Source organism: Aplidium turbinatum, chromosome 9, assembly GCF_918807975.1.
Source record: "Aplidium turbinatum chromosome 9, kaAplTurb1.1, whole genome shotgun sequence".
Lineage (NCBI taxonomy): Eukaryota > Metazoa > Chordata > Ascidiacea > Aplousobranchia > Polyclinidae > Aplidium > Aplidium turbinatum.
In genome coordinates, this window is record NC_137480.1 from 14,685,718 (window position 1) to 14,710,603 (window position 24,886).

At 37.7% G+C, this 24,886-nt stretch overlaps 1 protein-coding gene across 1 annotated transcript; it reads left to right on the plus strand.

Moving 5' to 3' along the window:
• Positions 1-3,494: 3,494 nt before the first annotated feature.
• Positions 3,495-10,420, plus strand: LOC145777220 (protein FAM228B-like). Its single transcript, XM_082588545.1, has 7 exons — positions 3,495-3,708; positions 4,397-4,525; positions 5,199-5,312; positions 6,469-6,663; positions 8,364-8,513; positions 8,647-8,813; positions 9,488-10,420. The coding sequence occupies exons 1-7, from the start codon at positions 3,595-3,597 to the stop codon at positions 9,699-9,701; spliced, it is 1,083 nt and encodes a 360-aa protein (XP_082444671.1). The 5' UTR covers positions 3,495-3,594; the 3' UTR covers positions 9,702-10,420.
• Positions 10,421-24,886: the final 14,466 nt, after the last annotated feature.

Below are 24,886 nucleotides of genomic sequence, written 5' to 3' on the forward strand. Positions count from 1 at the left end.
GCTTATATCTGTCTAAGGCACCCTTTTTTAAAACCAGTTTATTTGCTGATAATGACACTGTACGGTAGTTTGCATATCAGGTTCTAACATTACAGCACTACAAGCAAGTGTCAACCTGTAATTGACCAATATCGTCAAATGGCTTAGGAAAACAAACTGAGGCTTAATCTCTCAAAAGCAGTTTACCTCTCAAAAGCAGTTTACTTTTCAATAACAAACAACCAAAATGTACAACCAACAATTTCATGTCCACCTGGATAAAATATAAATCTAACAAGTCAAAGTTACACAAAAATACATCCGCCCCGATATCTCAGTTAGTTAGTGCATGACTTCGTGAAGCATCAAGATCAAGCGATGTTGGTTCGACTCTCGGGGTGTGCACTTGAGCATCACATTCTAAGGACTGCTCTCCATTTAGAGGCACCTAATCTATGGAATGATTCCTCGGCAACAACACTTCAACAATTGAAAACTTCATTCTGTCAATCTCAATAACCGGCCCTGTGTCAAAAGCCTTTACAAGTATGTAAAACTACCAGGAACAACCTATCAAGGCTTTGCCAGTCTGAGGATAAAAATTCAAAACCGAAACCATATTTTAGATTATATTGTAGGCTACTGTTGTTGGACAATAATCTAACATGGACTTCCCATATCTCGTAGCTGATAAGTAATTTCTCCAAAACTGTTGAACTTTTCTCAGAGGTGGACATTAACTATCGGTACTTTAAAAGTAGCACGCTACTGCTCCAATTTTCCAAATGGCACTCCTGTTACTAACTAGTCAATGAAAAGTAACAAGCTCCGCTCCCACTACTTGAGTCAAAGTAACATAAGAGAAAAGGCATTTAACAGAGTACCAAGGAAAGTGATGGAATGGGCAATGAGGAAAAGAGGTATACCGGAGGTATTAGTGAGAGCTGTGATGTCTATGTATGAGGATGCAAGAACAAAAGTAAGAGTTGGATCAAATTATTCAAACGAGTTTTCTGTGAAGGTTGGTGTACACCAGGGATCAGTTTTGTCACCTCTGATATTTGCTATTGTGGTTGACGTTGTAACTGAAGGAGTGAGGGAGGGCTTATTGAGTGAAATTTTGTATGCAGACGACCTGGTCTTGACAAGTAGTAGTATGGACTCTGGAGGGAATGGAGAGAAAGTTTGAGAAATGGAAAGAAGCATTTGAAACCAAGGGTATGAAGGTGAATCTTGAAAAAACAAAAGTGATGGTGAGTGGAGCAGAAGGAACAGTTGTTGAGAGCAAAGTAGATCCCTGTGGAATATGTGGCAAGAGAGTGATGAGAAATTCAATGCAATGCAAGGAATGTGGAAAGTGGATACATGCAAGATGTGATAATGTCAAGAGAGCCGCAACAAGATTGGCGAAGTGTTTTGTTTGTGGGAAATGCAGTAAAGGAAGGAATGAAGTGGAAGACCATGATGATGAGTTCTGCCATGGCATCGAAACAGTGACAGACTTCTGTTATCTGGATGATCGGATAAATGGAAGTGGTGGATGTGAAGCAGCGGTGACAACAAGGGCAAGATTGGGCTGGGCAAAGTTCAGGGAATGTGGGGAAATGTTGCATGGCAGAAAATTTTCACTAAGGATGAAAGGAAAAGTATATCGGAGCTGTGTGCGGCCTGCAATGCTATATGGTAGCGAGACATGGGTATTGAGAGAGAGTGAACTGGCAATCCTGAGAAGAACGGAAAGTTCAATGGTGAGAGCAATGTGTGGGGTGAAAACGAGAAGGGAAAAAAGGACTGAAGGATTGTTGGATATGCTAGAGATGAGAGAGACCATAGACCAACTGGCAAGGGCAAATGGAGTAAGATGGTATGGACATGTGATAAGGAGGGAGGAAGGAAGTTTTCTTAGAAAGGCACTAGATCTAAAGGTGGATGGGAAGAGGAAACGCGGTCGTCCAAGAAGAACGTGGAAACAACAAGTGAAGGATGAGTTTTAAAAAAGTCGGACTGAAGGAGGAAGATGCAAGGGACAGGGTGAAATGGAGAAAAGGGATTAAGACAATTGCTGCGCGGAAACAATCGGCCACCCCCACTAGTGGGGAACAAACCGACGATGGATTATGATGATGATGATGAACATGCAATTCGCCACTTCTACACCTTACTTTTGTCTTGAGTTGATGCTAGAAAGCTTTCTTCAAGTACATTGTAAAGTCAAAATGGTCTTCAAAATAACATTTGCTAACACTACCTCTACCATTTTATCGTCATTATGGAAAACAGGTTCTAGGTGAACTTTTATTCTTAAGCATCTTTTTAAATCAGTGTTTGAAACAACAAAAATATCTAAAAACATTCTTTTTTACTTAAAATTAGAAAGTAGCGAGTAGCGCAAACTGTATGACTGAAGCAAATCTAGTGCATGTTCACTACCGCTACATTGGGAAAAAGTAGTGTCGCTACTACAGCCGCTACTCTAACAAAAATGTTGCGGCGCTATTACTTCCATAAAAAACTAGCAGCACGCTACTGCCTGCCTTTGGAGACTCTTCTATAAAATGTGTTGTAAGTGTATATTTTGAAGAGGATTCACTTTGGTTTAGTGCAATTTGGGCTTTGTGGCCGTGCTAACTACAGACATATAGCCTACTATAAGATTTTCTATTCAGGCACGTTTTAAACCTTTCAAGGTTTTGCCACCTTTTCCCATTCATTAATGTGCTGGTAGGTCTATATCGATTTTTGTAAGCATCTTTTTTGTCCCGGACGCATTAATGACGAAAAATAAAATGATTGATTGCATCATAACTTCAGCATTCAATTGTCAACTATGGCTCTACCAGTGCTTCTGAACTAAAATCCTTTCAAATTCTCCAAAACAAATTCAACTGAATTATGACTTCAAGTGACAAATAAACAATTTCATAATTGTATATAGTAGTGAAAATAAACAATCTGATGCTTTGCTGCCACCTTGCCTAAGCAATCACGATAAAAATGTTCTGCAAATCTACAACCACAGACCATACATGCCACCAAAGGAGATCTTTTCATACCATGCAATAGATCTTTATCTGGAAAATAAATTGCGCAGTATAGAGGAGCAGTGTTGTGGAATAAAACACTTGCCCAAATTATGTCACTAAAGTCTTACAAGAAATTTACAAAGAAAATGTATTGTCTGGCAATTAATTGCTGGGCTATGCATCTTTACATACCGGTATATAAGACTTCGCTTCCTCCATGATAACTCTGCAGTCTGCACCTATCATCTGTGTTTTTTATTAAATTATATTTTTATACATATATGTTCATCTAAAGAATGTTAAAGGATGTCTCGGCTAGATAGCCTTGCATTTTTTCTAGACTTCTGAGTGCGTTGTCTTGTTTGTGTGTATGTTTTGCATGTATTGTATGTTGTATGTGATGTATTTATCTACATTGTTGTTTTTGTGCACTAAATATGAAATTTCTGATTTTTAACAACACACATTTGATTTTTTTCTAAATTTAGATAGATTATATTGCCAGCAAATGAAACCATGTAAGGGTTTGATTTTGAGTAAAATTTCAAACAAATCAGTGGCTATTATTAGGAGCTGATAACAATTTGATAGTATGCAATCAATGGAAAGCAGTGGACGACAAAAGGCAAAACACTATTCTTCTGGAAACATAACATTTTTTAGCTCCAACTTAAAAGATATTGACACCGAAGATGATACCTTTAAGGTTTGTATAGGTAGGCCTATCTCTTGCGTATGGCTTTTTGGCTTAGCTGCAGTTCTAATGCAGATAAATAGATAGTTAGAAGGCCTGCATTATGCTTGTATTAAAGTATTGTATCACATTAGCATAATAAAAATGGGTCTGCTACTATTCGGTGAGTCCGATTCGGTGAGTTCCTAACCTCTAACCCCTAACCCCCAACCCTAAAACGGCAATGATAATTAGGCTACGGTACCCAATAATTTAAAAAAAAAATTGAAAAAATCACCGAATAGGGATCGGACTCACCGAAACGGGCCATTCCGAAAAAAAAAATATAAGCTTTTACCTTGCATTTAGTTAAGGCATACCTTTATTGAAGGACAATTAGTTTAAATTATATATACAGTATTGTGCATGCCTAATGTAAATTGCGTATTGCACATGTCTAATGTACATAGCCCATGAAAAGTTAAGAGCATAATTGGCTTAGATTAATTTATAGCATTAATTAGAAGTGTTTGAAGCTAAGAAAATAGGTTTTATAAAAAAAACTTAAAGATTTGCAATAAACTAGGTACTTATTAAAATATTGGTTTAAAAACTGATATAAACAATGTTTAAAAATGCCAAAATACTTTAACATAAATTTTAAGATTTCTATAAACTTTTCTTGAAACTTTGTGCAACATAACACTTTCTTTCATCACAGAATATCAAACCAAGTGTGCCACCATTTTATTCAATGCAAAGTAGGTTGTCAACAAAAGTAAATTCTGGCCAAAATTTAGACAGAAGTGTCTCCGCAACATCAAGTGCTGGAAATTCCCATCAAATAAAAGTGAGCAAAACTTTAAGCAATTTTATATCAAGATTGATGAACAATATTAGTTTTATTTTCATTGTTAAATAATTGTTTAATCTTTGTTGAACTTAAGATTTGCATTCTGATGTTGTGTTGCAAAATGTTAATGTTAATTATTAACATCTAGCTTCCTACTTTTTGAGAAAAGAATACGGTAACAAATTACAAGGTAATTGCCCAATCATAATTAATTCCTCATAACTAAAAGAAATAACGTTTGTATAAACAGTAACTCTTCTTCACATAACTGCCTTTGCATTCGCCAAACTCTTTGAAAATAACAATTTTGTACAAATGTATCTCTCCTCACAACATTAAGATTGCAATACTTGAAGTTGAAGGCAATATAGTTTTCCTATACATGTACTCAATTTTTATTATTTGCCATAAAAAGTACCATTTGTAATCACTATCCTCAAAAAGCAATTACTTTAAACTCTTCAATCAAAAACTAAAAACAGCACAGCTTTTATGTCTGCATTTTGAATTGCTTGTTATTATTCTCATTTTAACTTTAGAATTCTAGAATTATTACAGCGTATCTACAACAACATATTGATTAATAGTGAGAATTTTTATTCTGTGGACTTTGTGTTTGATGCAAATAATAAAATAAAAATTAAGTTTATTTCTATACTACTTTATACAGGACTGGATTAATCAAAAATCTTTATCCAACATCAGAGATCACCATAGTGCAGAAACATTTCAGATACGCCATCTCTACAATAGAGTTTTAAGTAATGAAGAAAATTTTGTGAAGGTATGATTATTATCATAAATAAATGTCTATTGCCAACATCATTCTTGGCAGAAATACAATACCAAACCTTAAACAAAAGTCTTTTGATATCCTCTGTTTCTATAAAAAAAAAATCAACAGCTTGTTAAGCCTTTTTAATAAGTGATAACATCGCAACAGTATGAAAATGAGGCAAGTAAACTGTTGCTGTGTTATTAACAAGGCATCTTATTATTATTATGAGACATTCAAACAGCTTCAAGTAGACAGTTTGCTTGGGTTAGGTTCTCAGTTACAAAACGATTTTATTAGTCAACACTTTGTGCTTAATTTTTCCAGTTAAATGTTATGGAAATATGAGCTTATAGCTTAGCGACTGTATCTTTTTACGATTTTAATATCTGACAAAAACGATTGTTCCGATTTCAGTTAATCATGTGCTTCCACCTCTGCTGAGTTTCAAACACTTGGTCGTGTGATGAGGAAGAAATTTGCTAATTTATCCCGATGCAGTCTTGAAGACTGTATTGTGATGGAATGCTTGGTGTACTATTTCTTGTTTCAGTTTGTCCAATACATGGTTGGTTTCTTTATCCTCGGACTGAGCCTCTGAAAGGTTATTTCTTGCAGTTCCACATACTTTTGGAGGCTTTGAACCACTAGCGCAGGCCCGGTTATCGATTTTGACAGAATGAAGTTTCTGATTGTCAAAATGTTATTCTGTGCATTGTTTTTCACAACTAGCCGTTGAATTGAGAGCAGTCCTTAAAATGCGCTGCTCAACGCTGTGAGCTGAACCAGCGCTGGTTGATCTTGCTGTTTCTCTTCGTGCACAAACTCGGGCGCACAACCAATTGAGCCATGTTTATGGACAACGTCCATAAGCATTACAAACATGTTCATGAATTAACATTAAGCACAGAAAAGTGTGAACAATGCAAATACAAGTAGAATAGTCTCCCGCGACTTGAAAACTATTTAATAGGTGACAAATTACATAAACTGGATTTTGTAGTCAACCTACCCTATTCTACAACAAATTTCACAAGTGCTTTTACTATTAAATAATAAGTTAGTGCCGAAGACTTGGTAGGATGGAAACCTTATCTTCTCATCTCCCGATGCTTGGATTAAGGATGGGACTCACCTTTACCTAATAAGCCACTGTTATTTTAAGGGAATAGAAGAGTTTCTCGAGGAAGATGAACTTTTGAAAACTCGTCGAAAGGAACTACTCCACAAAAAATGGCATGAAAAAGTATATGTTCCATTGAGAAAGGAAGTCGAAAACTCGATGGTTAAAGGATTTGATGCCATTGATCGCCAAAGGAGAAAAGAATACTCCAATTACTTGGAGTACCAAAACAAAAAGGTATGGAACACAAAGTTTAAGGAAAGACACACTGTTTAATTCTGTTTTTCAAAGTTATAAGTTCTATTTCGTCAGACGGATGACTTCCTACGATGACAGCTTACAGTGTAGCTTTAGGAAAAAAAATCGAAATTTTAACCAGTTATTTTTTTATGTGAAGTTGTTTCGATGGAAAAGTTTAAAAGTAAAAAACGGTTACCGATCTTTTGCTTTGTGTGTTATATGCGGCCTTTAACTGTCTTTGGGAATATTAAACTAATATTTTAAAACCATTCTCCCAATATGTTGCTGGTCGACGGCTTCTTGCTTTTGTCACCCAGTTCACTTGGCTTGCATTTGAAAATAAAGAAATAGAAAAACTAAATCAGAAATTTTTACCTTGGAAAATCAATTTGTGCAGTTGCATGCATAATAAGCAACGCTTCAAAAGTTTAACAAATGCGCGAAGTTCTGAGGATGGGACTTTAGATAAGTTCTCCTACCTTCCGATGAATACGATGAACATTACATATGCGACATAAAAGCAAACATTATAGCAAATTTATTACGATGCTCGCCAATTCGTTGAGTTGATAACATTGGAGTGGGTTCTTCCATAGTAAACCGTGATGTAGTTCTCATTTATTGCTACGTGAACAGATGTCGAGGATGGAAGAAATACAAAAAGTTCTACAAGCCACTTGAAAATGCCAGTTTTGTTCTTTAGTCTACCACTTGAACCATGTAGCCTACTTTAGAAGCTTGTATACGTCGATACCCAGACAACAAATTAACCATTTTTTACATTTATTCAACCAGAGATATATAAATCTTAGATATCCCTGGATTCAAAGTCTGCAATAAACGCTTGATTTGCTGCCTGTTGGGTATTTCATTCACGTTTTCCAAACCACATCATCAAGTGCACCCCAGTGCCGGCAGCAGTGGCCGAGTGGTTAGCGCGTTGGGCTCGCAGTCGAGAGCCTGCATGTTCGACTCCAACCGACCGCACTTGCTGTTGTTTCTGTGGGCAAGAAACTTTACGATAATTGCCTCTACCCAGTGATCGATTTCGAGTAATGGGTAGTACCAAATTTAAGTCATAAGTAGAGTAGACAACAGGAAACAGACATTGCCGTCGGCTGCAGCGTGGGTCAGGTGTACGTCGGAAGGCGTACACCGATGCATAGCGCTCAAGTCCGCTTTCCCGCAATGCATGATAAAGATATGAAAAACAAACAAACAGCCAGCTCTTTAAATTATTGAAGTGTAATATTTTACCTAAAATAGGCTAAAAGTCAGTGAATATACTTACTAATTAAAAAGGGGTTTGACACATTTAACCTTAAATAAACGTAAAGTTTGTTAAGGGATCCACGTAAAGCAGATACTTATGCGTCGAAATAATACGAAATAATACTTAAATATACTTACTGTTTCCCAATATGATTATACAGTATTGGCGGTTTAGTTGCTCATATGGTGAAGGTATCCGTCTCCCATAATATTCACACGTTTCGGCTACCGACCATGGCGTCTGTGTTAAGCTTGTAACTTGATCAACTTTTACGTGGTAATACAATGTTGTAAGTAAGTTAATTAAATCACGTAGCGTGCTTACAATTTTTAACAAATCATTGAAAATATAATTAAATTATTGGAAATAAGATTCTCAGTGGAAAACCTTTTCAATCAAAAAATCTGTTAAATATTTTTTTCAGGGTAATGTATTTCTTGATGTTGTGTCAAATGAAGTGTACAACCCATTCACTCTTTATAACCCCTCAAGTCCAGTCGCTCTGCATGCCAAAACTACCCAATTGAAAGATCCACTGTTAACTGCAGACCGACAAAGATTGCAAGAAGAAAAGGTAGCAGCACAATGGAATATTTGTATCAATAGTCGTGCCACAACCTTTTTAGAATGTAGCGTTTTGTAACGGAGTAACAATAGCTCGCGTTGAAATGTAACGATTTGCGCAGTAATGTGATTCCCTGTTTCAGACGATTCATCGCTGTGAAACTGGAGAACTTTGTCCGAACAGAGTAATATTAGCTCGACGACTGCCTCCCAATCCGTTGGTCCCACTAGGAAGGGCTGGAACAAAATGTTCAACATGGCTCTCTATGACCTTGCAGACGATGGATAGCCCCCACAGAAGAAGAAGCGGGTTAGCAATTGGAATTCAATTCCACACGTGTTGTTTTTACGTGTTATTACGGCTATCAACTCCACTTCGGTTGCAATTTTATGTTTTGTTAAACAAATTATTAAATTTTTACAACGTGCCTGAATTAATTCTTTGTCCTGATGGAAAACTTAGTAGAATTAAAGAGTTGAGATAATATGAGTAAGAAAACACAGTATATTCAATGAGAAATCTACTCTGGTAAGTCAAAGATTGAACCTAAGATTTCTTGGGTTATATGTTCTGTTATAATCCAGGGCTGCGGAGTCGGGAAAAAATATGGCCTGCAACTAATATAATAAGCATAATACGAATAAGCGTAATAATAATAATAAATAAAAATATATATAAATAATAATAAGCGTAATTCGAATGATAAGAAACAATCTAGTTGCAAACTTAATTGAAAAATGATTGCAAACAAACATTTTGTTATTCATTGTTTTGTAACAAGTTGGAGTCGACCTTTTTTTGACCACTCTGACTCCACAGCCCTGGTAAAACCACAAAATTATTGTCCCTTTTGTCTATGATTTCGTGCTTTTTACTCAGGCCAAAAATTGTATAATCATTAATCAAGCTTCATGAAAGAAATTAACTAAAATTATTGTAAGCAATCCGAGAATTGATAAAATGAATAAGTTTCTTGTTCGCAGACAACGGATGCTTGGAAAATCAAACCAAACAGACATTGATTTTGCGACATGGAGCAGCACGACGTTTGAACCAGAAGTTACCGATCGTGAAATGCGAATACAAAAGAAACGACGCTTCAAAATCCCTTCAACCATGCCTGGGCAAGGCATAGAAGACATTCCAGAAAAATCCGGAGTTCGATTTGCAAATCCGCCTGTGACGTCGACTGCCTGAATGTGACGTGACATGTTGAAAATTTGCATCACTGTAGTTGACTGTGTCGTTCGTTAGTCAAATTTGCAATATTGTAGTTGTCTTTGTGCCAATTTACAATTCATTTTGCCAAGAGTTGAAATTAAGTCGCATATGACTCAGACGTTGAAGCATAGGTTGTATATTGTTATAATAGGTTTCTGATTGTAATAACATAGCCGGTTTGCGTGGGCGAAACAAGGATAAGATTTTATTGCAAAACTCTTTTGTACGCGTTTGATTGTTGTGTGTTTCTTGCTTAATTGTGCCAAGTTTTACAGTAGGCCATTAGCCAAATTTAGCACTCTAGCTCAGGGGTTCCCAACCTTTTTTACACCGTGGCCCCCTTTTAAAATTTTAAAAAATTAATGCCCCCCCCCCCCCCAATTTTTTTCAACCTTTTGAAAAAATTAAGGAACGTCATTTTAATTTAAAAAAACTTGTTTATACAGTAACCGGTAGTTAAAATGATATAAATACAAAACACAATAATTTTTAATTTATTTATTTTGTTATATAGTGTTGGAGTGGACTTAGAAATGATAAAATAAAAAATTCAAAGTTTTCCATGGCCCCCTTGAAAAGGGCTCATGGCCCACTAGGGGCCATGGCCCCCAACCTGGGAACCTCTGCTCTAGCTTATCGGAAAAATATTTCTATTATTTAATAGCCTATAGCTATAAGACGTTCAATGTGCTACACACTACTGAATTGCTGCCTTATAAGCAAGAAGAAGAAGTTGCTGGGCTACTATAAGAAATGCATTTTAGACTGAATTTCTCCAGCAAACTAAAATTAACAGCATGATTGAAAAGTCGGGCGTAACATGATCGTCGGGTATAGTAATTCATTAGACGTTCATTTTCATTTCAAAATGCAAAAATAATACGGTTTGAGATATTATTTTCAAACGTAATAAAATCGAAATGTATTTTTACAGGCTATGTGACTATAGGCCTACAGGGTCGTAGAGTAGTCAGCGTGCGTTTATCCATCACGCTATTCTATTTGAATAAGTTCAATCGACCAATGCAGAGAGGCAACAGGAATTTTTAATTTCTATGGGCTATCTGTCAATGTTGAAATATTGTTCAGAAAGAGTTTTGCGAAGAATATCTTTGAGCATGTTTGGGCTTCAAACGATATATAAGGCAGAGATCGCCAAACTGTTTTGAAAAGGGGCCAGGTGACAATGAAAAAAAAATCTCATTGGCCGGATAAACAAGATCAATACAAGTAGACAAAATGCTTAAAGTTTACTGAAAAATGAACACTCAAAAAATGATCACGCTACGCCACTGAAACGTATAGCCTATGGGTCGCAATTAGAGATGTAAAAAACGGTTTTTTTGTTTTTAAAAAAAAACGAGCTCGTTTTTTTTGTTTTTTATTCGTTTTTTTTTTGTTTTTTTTTTACCTATTTTGACATTAAATGTCACAATATGCAGCAATTAGGGTAAACTCATTGCAATAGCGTCTCTTTCAACAAAGAAAGAGTCTCATAACTCGTATAACTTACTTTAAATCAGACTATATGTCTGGTAGTGGTATATTTTTTCATTGCAATTTTGTAGATCCCAAGCCTCAACACATGAGCCATAAAGATTTTTCACTGTCTCAAATGGTAGTAACAGTGTCCTATGGTTGGCACATCTCAAGTATTGTCTGTAATTTGGTCGAGCCAGTTGTTAAATGCAGTACCACACTCGTGTACAGTTTCGAAGCCACCTGGGATTTTGGTAATGGGCATGTTAGGACCAGGTGGTCAGTGTCCTGTTTTTCTACGTAACAAAGGCACTTTTGACCAGCGGTTTTATTGGTGCGTAACGACAAGAGGTCAATTCTCACTCCTTTTTACTCCAGCGTAGTTCCAAAATAAAATAAGTTTTCATCTTTGATGTTTGTTTTGTATCTTTATCCTGCATTGCGGTGGCCTAATATGGGTAAAACTTTATTCTTGTCAGGAAAAGTATTATGAAGCATTTATTCACTATGTGAACACTGAGCAGTGCTGAAAAACTCCACTTTAAAGGGAAATTTTCTTCTTTGATGGTTGGTAGTTACTAGCAATAGTTAACATGGGTGGTGGGCATTTGAAAGGAACATTAACCTAAACCTTTTCTGACAAATGCACTTACTTTTGACAGCTAAAAATATCAGTGATAAGATCTCTTGCATTATGTCACAAATGATCTGCAGGAAGCATCAATGACAAAGTGTCTAAGACCTTACAACACACGAAAAGAATACTTCTGTTTCAACATTTATAAAGCATATTCATCGTTGTTAAGCTATCAGTTAAAAAACATGTTTAAACAAGCTATGGCAATAGCTTGCATTAGTAAATTACCACAAACAAGGTAGGCTAATGTGTGCTCTGAATACTGCCATCTTGTTTTTGCCAAAATTTCGTCAACCTATTGAGTGTGTACAAGAATAACCAGTAGGCCTACCGGTATACTAACATCGTAGGCCACCTTCCATAAAGGGCACTTCCATAAAAGGAAAAAGAAATTAACTCGTCTACATTATGTCACGTATCAAATTGCATTAATTCAATGTTTGTCAGGTCTACTGCCACAAACATGCCTGAGAATGAAAAAGAAAGTGAAACAACGTAGGCTGTAGGACTATGCAAAAAACATATGCTGCTGCCAAGCACACACACTTAGGAATTTCAGCACACCAATAAAACCAATTTTAGAAAAGTATGAAAAAAAACAAAAAACGCGTGTTTTTTTTGGCTCAAGTTTTTTTTGAAAAAAAACACGTTTTTTTAAAAAAAAAAACGGTTCGTTTTTTTTGCATTTACAACTCTAGTCGCGATCCAAAGTTGGATTGTCAGAAAATATTTTCGGGTTGCTGTTTTTTTAAAGAAGAAATATGTTTAGTATAAAGTAGGCCTATAGGCTAGCTGTTTTTATAATTTTTTGTAATAATAAATCAAAATTCTATGTGAAGCTGTGCTTATCGACCGTCCTTATTTTGCAAATAGCCTATTTCTTTTTATTCCCAGCCAACTTCATGCTGCCTTTGGCGGCTTGGCCGACGGAAAGGTTAACTTCATCAACATTTAATGTAGCCAATTGCGATCATGATTTTTTTACCGAATGCATTCAAAGTAAGATAGAGTAAAATAAGGTTAATGCAGCTTCGTTAGGCTAATAGTACTAGGCTATACTTTTTCTCCGCAGCATTTCAACGTATAGCGTGCACAATGAGGGATCGCAAAAATCAACGCTTCAACTCGTTCAGCCATAGCCTAGGCTGCTTAATGCAATGAAAGGAAAAATCTTCTTTTTTCTTCGTCGCCTGAGCCTCTAGGGCCGAGGGTTCAGTAGCGTAGCCAGGAATTTTGAAAGGGGGGGTTTTGACGACCCAGCGGCGGGGGTCTTGGGGACCTCCCCCAGAAAATTTTGAAAAATTACTTTGAATTTGGTGCATTCTGAGAGCATTTTCAACACAATTTGTGGGTGTGAATATTCCTGTAAAATGGTGCTGTCCGGTGGCATAGCAAAAGGATAAGATCATGTTTTCTTCGGCATTTTTCGGAAATAAACTTAATCTCTATGTTTTCTTGTTGCTAATTCCTGGCTGAGATGTTTGAATTTTGGTATTGGCAAAACTCGCTCTTTTAATGCAGTTTTGTTTAAAACTAAGCAATTTTTTTTAGACTGAAAGCATCATTCTCAAGCATAAAGAGACTGAAAGCATCATTCTCAATATCGTGACGTCACACGCGTGCCAAAGGGGGGTTGTAACCCCAACCTCCCCCCCCCCCCCCTTGGCTACGCCACTGCGAGGGTCTATTCTTTTACCACCCCACATTCATGCTGTTGATGTTTCCAGACTACACTGGAAGGTTACTAAGGAGCAGCCAGTCTTTGGTTTCATCATCCAATACTCGCAGAACTTCCACTCCGTTAGATGGCTTGATTCAATTCAATTTATTTTTCTAGTCGGGAATAAAACCAACAAAAGGAAACGGCGGCAAAACCAAAGAAGTTTAAAACGTGCATGCGATGTAAATTTAAAGAATACGTCAATGAAAGTAAATTTAAGCACGGCCACCAAACCTAACAGTTTAAAATAGATGAATTAGTTGAAAGAATCAGTTGCATCCACATACCTAAAGCAACTGGAGGTCTGACAGTTGATGAAGCCATGCGAGGACGACTGAACCTTACAACGTACGATGAGCTTATTAATTATACAAAAAACTATGTACAGTGCTTCGCTTTTAAATAAAATGAAGTGAAGTGTTCGCAGCAACGACAGTGGTGCAGTTTTAAAATGGGAATCGATAACTGATGTGTTCAGGAATATACACTAAGTTAATTATTGCAGTTTTGTTAGATGGTGTACAGTCATTGATGATGTAGTCTGCGGTCTGTTCCCTGGCATCACTATATTGTGCCAAATAATGTTATTAGATCTTCCAGTATAAAACGATTACGTGTTGCTTACAATTATTATTTCAGAATATTGTACAATTTGCCTCGTTAAGTCAGTGCCCGTGAATATCAAGTAGCCTAATGAATAATAATATAACTAAGTTTGATGCTTTATTCAGGAAAAACATGTTTTCGTTTATCAACCGTTGCATACACTGCTCAGATCGCTTTATATCAGACCTAATGTCATCTGATTGTTTTTATCAGAACCCTTGACAGGATTTCTCGGGCCCGGTACCAATTTATTTTCGGGCCCCCTTCATCGACAATGTTATAAATATAAAGGTTGTGAACAAACTTTTATTGATGTCGTTTTAGCAAGGTCATTTAACAAATCTTGCACAATCTTAATATTTCTTGAATCGCAAAACTTACTATCTCTATCTAGCGGTTGCTTTTTTGAACTTTTATTTGTCACATGGCGCTAGAGTGTTACTTCTCAATTCCATTGATGTTTTACTGGTCATTCTTGGCTCACCAGAAGAGAATTTACAGTTCTGCAGACAGTCATTTGTTTGTTTATCTTTATCCTGCATTGCGGGAAAGCGGACTTGAGCGCTATGCATCGGTGTACGCCTTCCGACATACACCTGACCCACGCTGCAGCCGACGGCAATGTCTGTTTTCCGGTTGTCTACTTTACTTATGACTTAAATTTGGTACTACCCATTACTCGAAATCGATCACTAGGTAGAGGCAATTATCGTTAAGTTTCTTGCCCAGAGAAACAACAGCAAGTGCGGGTGGCTGGAGTCGAACATGCAGGCTCTCGACTGCGAGCCCAACGCGCTAACCACTCGGCCACGGCTGCCGACGCAAAGTCAGACAGAAAGTTTTCAATTTGATTTGGGAAAGGTGTTTGGGCCTAGGTCAAAATTTGGTGATTGCTGCAATCTGAAAAGCGGTTTTGGTCTAATTTTTAGTGCAGAAATAGGGATAGCAATCTTTTTACCTGTGCCATTTCAGTTTTGAGTTTGAATAAATATTAGCCCGTTTATTTTGAAATTCGTGTTTCAGGTAATACTCGTGGTTAGGGAAATCACTATAGGCTACTAGACTAAATTTTTATTTTACTGTTTGTGGTTGAAGTGGCTATTTTACCACCAGAAAGCTGGAATGGGCCCGGTACCCAGAAGGGGGCCCGGTACTTTACCATCTAAGGGCTGAAATGGCTGTTTTAATCTCTGATGGCAATTCCTTTAGATCTGATTATATTAAGATCTTGATAATGTTTGAAATCGCAAGGAATTTTTTAAATCCCGGCCCCTTAAATATTCCGGGCCCGGATCCAAAAGTACCATCTAGACCCCCCTGTCAACGCCCCTGGTTTTTATCGTTCTGAATACTTCCAAGTTCCAACGTTCATTGAAGCCTATGTAAATTTGTAACAGTAGATATTTAGTGAGCTCTTAATTTGACGACACCCAATCCAAAGTGGCTTTTCGTGACCTTTGTGCATTTGCAGAGTGTGTATTATTTCGTTGTTTTGTTTTGGATATATGGACAGCTTTGCCTGACGCAAACAAATAATAATATTAATTAGCTTTGATGGTGGAAATAAAATTGAACGAAAACAATATTACTATATAGGCTACTGAACTCATAACTCCGCCATCGCTCACCTCCATCATAACCGGGGCCGTGTGAGCAGTGCACCATCTCGCCCCCTCCCCGAAATCCAGTGGGCTTGTAGCGGACGTCAATTTGTCTGGAGCATCCGCCCATACCTAGCTGTAATTGCTACAGCAACATCACGAGTATGGTACGCAGTGGGGATGATCTGAGAATGATAGCCTACCTTAGTTTTCAGCTAGTAGGCCTATGAGTTTATTGTATAGAAAAAACAAACTTCCAGATCAGAAACGTTGCAGCCAAATAATGCCTAACTTGATTACAATCAGAATGAATTGAACTGAATCGAAATCATGATTCAGAACATAAAATTAAATTTGACTTTCAAGAAAAGACTCCGTGGTGAACTGACTGAAAATAACGCACCACCCAATGACTGAGAAAAACCATAGGCTACGGTACTGTTTTTTAGTTTAACGCTAGACGGTTGATTTAAAGGAAAGTCAGGGTGATTAGAATGCTCCAAGCAAAGCAGCATGCGGCAGATACACAACGCAAAAAATACGTAAAACTACGTAGGCTATATGTGTATCAAACTGCCGATTGAGAACGCACAATTACTGTTAGCGTTTCAAATTCCTATTCAATTCTTAACTGCTATCTAAAATGCATGATTTAATTTAAGCTACCTATTGATTATCGAGCTTCTGTGGTATTTTTTTATTTTTAAACAGTCAAAAAACGTTAGAGAGACTAAAATAAGTGGGCCCTTAATCATTTCTAACGTGGTAGCCTACACCAAATCTGTGTTCATTGTGCTCGATCTGGACGTAGCCTACTGTAGTTGGTAAGTTAGCGATGCCTTACCCATTACATTCTCCAGAAAGCGTTGTTGAACCAGCCATCGAGTTGTCCACCATATTGAATCCATTAACCACGATGACCCTGGACCGAGCAATGCACCACCTACCACACCTATGACATCTATGAGGGATATGTTCGTGCTTCTTTAGATCAATTGTGTACGCCACGGTAATGTTCTATATCGTGTTAATGATCACACAATTATAAATTATACAGTCGCACCACGGATAGATGAAATGACAGCTGATGGTGATGATGCTCTATTTTGTTTTGTTTGTTTGTTTGTTTGTTTATCTTTATCCTGCATTGCGGGAAAGCGGACTTGAGCGCTATGCATCGGTGTACGCCTTCCGACATACACCTGACCCACGCTGCAGCCGACGGCAATGTCTGTTTCCGGTTGTCTACTCTACTTATGACTTAAACTTGGTACTACCCATTACTCGAAATCGATCACTGGGTAGAGGCAATTATCGTAAAGTTTCTTGCCCAGAGAAACAACAGCAAGTGCGGGTGGCTGGAGTCGAACATGCAGGCTCTCGACTGCGAGCCCAACGCGCTAACCACTCGGCCACGGCTGTCAAGACGCTGGATTGACAATTCGAAGGGAGGATAGGCCTACTCGGCCTAAATCTCTGAAGGTAAAACGAAAGAGCGGATCGGATAGAAAAGTTGCGTGTGATCCACTGCCACAAAAACGTGCGAAACCAAACCGTAGTCTAGGTAGCCTAAATTCATAGCCTATCAGCGATCACCGGTATGGGGTGCACGCACATGCAATGAAGTCTTCATTATGGAGCAATATCTTTGGAAGCCATAAAAAACAGCAACATAGAACAGACTTTCTTGCTATCAAACCAGGCAACAATTCCACTTTTAACTGGATGCTCTGATCGGCTGGGTAGCCTAGTGGTGAGAACGTTTGCGCGACGTTCGAAAGGACGTGGGTTCGACACCGCTCCAGAGCACCTGGCTGTGTCTCGGCAAAGACACTTAATGGCAAGCCAAAATAAGGGGAACAGCTGACTCGAAGACTATATGTCACTTCGCTGCTTCCTGTAGTCTGTTGTATCGCATCCGTGATCGCAGTGTAGGCTAGGCTACTGTATGTTATCTAGGCCTACCATATTTTCATCATCCAAAAAGACGACATGTTTAGTAAGCAAGTAAAATGCAGGGTTTTTTCCGTTTAAACCATTTTTACATCTTCTTAGAATTAGATGATTACAGGCTTATGTAGCAAAAGTGACAACTCAAAAACACAACATATTTACTTGTCAGATTCAGTCGATGAACATTTTGCCGGTCATTTGATTTTCCTCATGGAAAACATGTAGGCTAATTTGCATTTTGAGCCATAGTCTGTTGCAGACGAAGAATTGCTCGATTTTTAACAATTCATTAAAAAAAAATCTATAGTTCCGCAAGGTTTGAACTAGGCTATTCTGTCCATTTTCTAATGTGCCATCATTTAAAAAAGCTAATGCAAGCTAGCTATCAGGTTTAAGACGCCTTTGCACTAGCTTTTGTATGGATCAAACAAATAAACATCATCAATGCCAACACTTTTCTCCGACAGATAGCCTACTTCCACACACCGCTGAAAAGCGTTATCCTATTCTTTGGTGTAAGACAGTGTGGTTATATTTATTTTACGTAACTTATAAAAGTGTTGTTGATAAGAATTAATAGTAAGGCTGTCTGACTGGGTGATGAAATTTCTATCTATCTAATTTATCTAGTTTGGCTATCTGACTCCATGAAATCTAACTTCCACACAATTGTTATTCGAATTATAATTTCAAGTTATCAGAAGGTGTTCGTATAATGTTGTAGGTCTATAACACAATTTGAATTTAAACAGTACAGAATAATGAAATTGCAGAATAATGAAACATTATCACGAGTTATTACATTTTAATTAAACAATCAATTTAATGTTTTTCTGAGAGCTGAACTGGTCTAACTGGGCTGGTCCGATTTGATAGAGCTCTTTGTCTAATTGAGCTGGTTTGATGCGATAGAGCTCTTTGTCTAATTGAGCTGGTTTGATGTGATAGAGCTCTTTGTCTAATTGAGCTGGTTTGATGTGATAAAGCTCTCGTCAAAGGACGAACAAACCATTTTATTGTGTGCGCCCTTTTTTCTATTTTCTTTGGGAGCAGTTGCATGGAAAATTACAGAACTTTAGTAAAAGGCAGGAAAACTTATACGATGAAATAATGGATCGCTACAGAGGCCCCCCCAAATTTGGGCTAAATTGGAACCAAGGGTACCAAGTTTAGTTCAAATTTAAGGAGTTAAAAACGTTAACACAATTGTAACAGACATAGTATGAAATAGGTATGTTTAGTGTTTATGATGATAATGTGGTGTTGTGTTTGTGATATCGTGTCGCGAAGTGATTCTGCGTGGTTCCACCGCCTTCCGCAAAGGAATGTCTGAGTTTGTGCTGTATAAGAAGAGTCCACCGCATAAAAGAATTGGTTGTTTTGTTTGTGAGCGCCGTTGCAAACCGTAGCAGGCATTCATTGTTTGTCTGGCTCTTTCTGTTGAAAAGCAGACTATGCCGATTGAGTTGATGCAAATGCAGCAGCAGCCTTGTCTCCTTTTGGTTTGCTAGAGATCATTGAGGTCGTCGTAGCATTTAATTGTTGGCATTTGGCTTTTTGTATTCGTTGAGAGGCGCTAGAGAGTCGAGTGCAGGTGGCTCTGGAGCATTTTTTCGTTTCAGGCGGCAGTACGCATAATCACGTCCTTCTGGTGTTCATGAATGAATGTGGTGTAAGATTTCTGAAAAAGGCAAAGCAAATTGATTACAAGTTCAACTTTAAAATATTGAGCGACTTGGTTTATAAGTCGACCTGTACAACATGTAAAGATACGATTTGAAAGGCGAACAAAACTAATTAAAACAAAAGAACATAGGCATCGACAGGTCTAAATACCATTCACAAAATCGTAAATGTTCATAAGTCTTAACAGTCGTTCAGCAACTGCAAACAAAACACAGAAATAAAAAAGGTGCAGTAGGCTACATGATTCAAAACCATGCGGTTGTTTCATACAGTATGTAAACTAATGTTTCGTGGGCATATGCATGCTTGCCCAACATAGGTTAAATAGGTTAGTAACATGCCATGCCAACCGTTAGATGCGCGCATTTGCATGCCACTCGCAGTCATATTCAACCATACACAATAAACAAAAACGCTTAGCAGACAACCTATACAGAGAGAAAGGTTGAAATTGACAACCACTGGTTGTCTGGTTCTGCATTGGAAAGGATGCAGGCAGTGGAGAAAAAGACAACGATTTCGTATTAATGCAATATTTGCATTTTTCCTGCAACGAAGTAATATAACCTGCAGTGGAGGCAAAAACTGTTGAAACGCAGGTAGGCCATCTTATATAGCCAGACATCGAAGAGCTGCCAAAGTGGCTGAGGTGCACCTCATTCCAAAGTACTTGAAATGGCTATACTGGAAGAAGCTGCAACTTTCCTGCAAGGAACTGCATGGTTGATTAAACAGTCACATGTATTTAGAACAAACAAAAATAACCTACATTGCTGCTCTGCAGACTGCAAAATAAACAAATGGACGAATGCTGGAGTGGACAATCCTTAAGACCATTCGTCTTAGCACAACAGCTTGGCGCTGTTAAAAAGACACAAACGCTACAGTAAAAAGTTACGTAATTACAATATTAAAATACAACGTAAACGAAAGATATTGCAGCTTTGAATCACATGAGCTGCCCGTCGACTGTTCGCCGGATTACGTCACTGATTGATAAGGTTGTTGTTTAGCTACATTTCCGGGGTTCGAAGGTCCATCACTGTTGTTCACAGCGTGTGACATCATTTGTGGGGATAATAGCACTGTTAAGAAAAAACGTTATACAGTAACACAATAAAACATCGAAAACTGTTCACCCAACGTGAACACTGAACACTAAGATTTGCAGTCAACCCTATGGGTTGTCGGGAAGATTTTCAGCAATATGCTACAAGACGGTTATCCAACGTTGATCAGCCATATTTCGATACACAATTACAAATGAAAGAAATTATATAGTGTCAGTTGAGTCGAGGCGAGTGATGTCATCAATGGATGGTTTTGCTGAGTAAAAGTTAAGTGTGATGGATAGTGCTGTTTTGTCGATCTCAGCACCAGAACACGTGACAGCGATTCTGCCTTCTCAAGAGACAAAAGAAAATATATGTCCAAATGCCAAGCAAGCTTACACAAAAAGTTCCATTACAGGGTAAAAAAAACAAAACTGCGCATAGACAGTAGTGCAATGGAAACAAAAAACAGAAACAACGTTTCTTAAATCATGTTAGCTCCTAGTAATATTAAAAAAAATTGGGGCACACGAAAACTACAACCTCTTTGGGTGGCTTCGCATAATTTCCCCTGTCTTTGCGCCACAGAGTTATACAAACTGATGCTTCAGCTGAGAACATAAGGGTGGCAAAGTTGTGAATTAAAGTCTTCACAATGATTTCTCCTATTCGGAGATCTCCTTGTCGGAGTAAAAAGACGCACAAACTCACGGATGGTTGCTTGGAAGCGACACCATAACGCTTTGCAGAGCTGTGCCTGCACATGTACGTCTGTAGAAAAATGAGATTGAGGTTCGAACCTCGTAATCTCTATGCTAGTTGCATGTAGTTGCATGCTAGTTGCATGCTAGTTGCAAAAAAAGTATATTAAAATGAGCTAAGTATTTAAGTAACATTTGACCCTGCGATAATACTACAAAAAATTACATAATTATGTTTCCCTGCAAAGGCAACTTGTTGGCAATTAGTAGGCTTTATCTAAGCAACGTTTAAAAACATTACATTGGCAATTGGCGTTTCGGCATAAAATTAAATAATTTGTCGACATCGGCTGCTGAAAGGAGTAGTCTGCCGTTGAACGATTCGCTTTATTGAGCGAACAAGAAAAATCAGTTACGTTTAACAAGCAATAAATTGCCGGCATGGTGCTTTAAAAAAGTAGGCTACAATACGCTACAGAAAAATTGTTAAAAAATCGACGCGTGAAATGATAAAAGGTGACATGTTTTTACAAAATAATTGTGAGCTTGAAATAAAAGTTTTGTAGCATAATGTACTTACCAGAGTCTCCATATTTTTGGTTATCTTGTAAACTTACTTTTATTTTTAAAAACCTACTTACGTGCGGGGTCATCAATGTGGTAATATATATTATTTAGGTTATTATTTATCGTACATAAGGATAGTTTATATTTAAGTATATGTTTAAGTATGAGAATGGTTTGTTTATAAGTTGAATTAAGATGAAGGCTGTCTAACTGCTTGGTGAAATTTCTATTTATCTAACTTATCTAGTTTGGCTATCTGACTCCATGAAATCTAACTTCCACACAATTGTTATTCGAATTATAATTTCAAGTTATCAGAAGGTGTTCGTATAATGTTGTAGGTCTATAACACAATTTGAATTTAAACAGTACAGAATAATGAAATTGCAGAATAATGAAACATTATCACGAGTTATTACATTTTAATTAAACAATCAATTTAATGTTTTTCTGAGAGCTGAACTGGTCTAACTGGGCTGGTCCGATTTGATAGAGCTCTTTGTCTAATTGAGCTGGTTTGATGCGATAGAGCTCTTTGTCTAATTGAGCTGGTTTGATGTGATAGAGCTCTTTGTCTAATTGAGCTGGTTTGATGTGATAAAGCTCTCGTCAAAGGACGAACAAACCATTTTATTGTGTGCGCCCTTTTTTCTATTTTCTTTGGGAGCAGTTGCATGGAAAATTACAGAACTTTAGTAAAAGGCAGGAAAACTTATACGATGAAATAATGGATCGCTACAACAGCATAAGCAATAAGCATCCAATCAAAGGATGTGAACTCGGAAAATGAAATTGTGGTCTATTCATTCTAATAGGCAACACAAGAGTGGAACAATAAAAATATATCTGACAAGGTCATCGAGTAACACTGCCTTCGTTTGCCACAGAAATAAATGTAGCCTAACCACCATATCCACAGCAAGCAATGTAGTCTATAGGCTCTTGACTATTGTCAACTTCAAAGTCAATAAACATTTTTCTGAAACAAGGAGAGCCTACTTCTGCCACAGCTCACACAAAACATACTTTTCATACTTCCTTTTTTTGTACGGTATTTGAATAGGCTATGCATCCCTGGAATAGGCGAAGATGATTAGCATTCTAGCTACTAGCTGATCAAAATCGATTTTTAGCTGTTTATGATTGAACTGACTCGTGTGAAAATAAATTCGTTTGTATTTTCCTTTTTGGTATTGTTGCTTCCCAGCCAGCAAGCCCATATGGGCCCCATATACTACTTTAATGGGCTTGTGGGCATGTGGGTTCTATGTGGGTTTTTGTGCTTTTGCCATATGTGCCCAATATGGGCTTTCTTGCAGAATGTGTTGCTAAATGACAAGGTGGAATATAAAACTTCCAATCTTCAAATGCGTGATCATATAAATGCATTTTAATAAATTTAGCCACATAAAATTATTGATCATGGGCTAAGCATGAAATATTTATGGGCTTCCCACTTTGTTTATGGGCAGACCATGGGCTGCCCACTTTGTTTATGGGCAGAACATGGGCTGCCCACATTTTTCATGGGCAGAACATGAGCTGCCCACACTTTTTATGGGCAAACCATGGCTGCTCACATTTTTTATGGGCAGACCATGGGCTACCCACATTTTTCATGGGCAGAACATGGGCTGCCCACATTTTTTATGGGCAGACCATGGGCTGCCCACATTTTTTATGGGCAGACCATGGACTGCCCACATTTTTTATGGGCAGACCATGGGCTGCCCACATTTTTTATGGGCAGACTATGGGCTACCCACACAGTGATTCAAAGGTTTGTGGGCAACCCATACTAATATGATATACACCTCGATCAGCATTTGTCTAGACTTTGAGATTTTTTAGTTGTCTCAAACGACTTTTATTGATCTTTTAAACAAACACAAAATGAAATTGAACAAGCAAAATTACTGGGGGCACCTTGCTATGCATTGCGCAAAGCTCACTGCTTGCAGTTGGAGCACTTTGGCAAGGTTGGCAGTAGTACTATTTTTGGTGCTTGCGTACCACAAATAGGAAAATGTCACATGGAGGTATATACCTTTATGGCCATTCCAGTTTATAATAAACGGGGTGCACTGTCCTCTTGGCTTACGCTGATTGAGCACTTTTCTGGGGGCACCTTGCTATGCATTGCGCAAAGTTCACTGCTTGCAGTTAGAGCACTTTGGCATCTGTCTGCAATTATATAGGCCTATATACCTGATATACATATGGGCAGCCTGTATTAGATTTATGGGTTACATATGGGCAGCCCATATTAGATTTGTGGGTTGAGTGTGAGCAACCCACATGAAACCCATGAATGAATATGGGCAGCCTATATGGGGGCAATGTGATGCCCGCGGACACAATGTGTATGGGCCCCATATGGGAAGCTCACATGGGGCCCGTACATCAGCCCATATGGGTCCCCATGTGGGGCCCATATGGGCTTGCTGGCTGGGTTATCCTTATTTGAGCATTTGAGCATTTTCAAGTGTCCTCGAAAAACAATTCATTTTTTATGAAAAAAGAGGACAAATCCTACTAAAAGAGGACATACGGTAGCCTTAATGTTATCGCAGTGGGCGCAAATAAAAACACGATTATTGTTTCTAGCACTTGTTGCAACATTCATCTGATGAAATTGAAAGTAAAACTAACAACAAACAAGATGGTTTATTGCTTCACTGACGTTTCGCGCACCATAACAATGCGCATTCTCAGAGCGAATGACATACAAAATAAAATTTCACAAGGTTATATACCGCAATGCGATTGAAGGCAAGAAAAAATAAAACACGCAATATTTTAAAAATTGGCCAATGATGTGTGAGCGGTTACTTTTCACGTTGAATTATGTAAAAACTTCCAACAATAAACATAAAAATTTGAAGCAGTGTATATTGCGTGTTTTATTTTTTCTTGCCTTCAATCGCACTGCAGTATACAACCTTGTAAAATTTTATTTTGTATGTTATTCGCTCTGAGGATGCGTATTGTCATGGCGCTCGAAACGTCAGTGAAGCAATAAACCATCTTGTTTGTTGTTACTTTTACTTTCAATTTTATCAAATGAACGTTGCAACTAGTGCTAGAAACGATAATTGTCCTGATGAACACCCAAACTTTTCAGTATTCAACAGCCAACACGATTATTATTATTTTAAA

Bases quoted from the DNA above. Each gene is read 5' to 3' on its own strand.
- LOC145777220 (XM_082588545.1), top strand. From the start codon at position 3,595: ATGCAATCAATGGAAAGCAGTGGACGACAAAAGGCAAAACACTATTCT. The intron at 5,313-6,468 runs GTATGATTATTA...TGTTATTTTAAG, and splicing joins ATGAAGAAAATTTTGTGAAG to GGAATAGAAGAGTTTCTCGA. The intron at 8,814-9,487 runs GTTAGCAATTGG...TCTTGTTCGCAG, and splicing joins CCCCACAGAAGAAGAAGCGG to ACAACGGATGCTTGGAAAAT.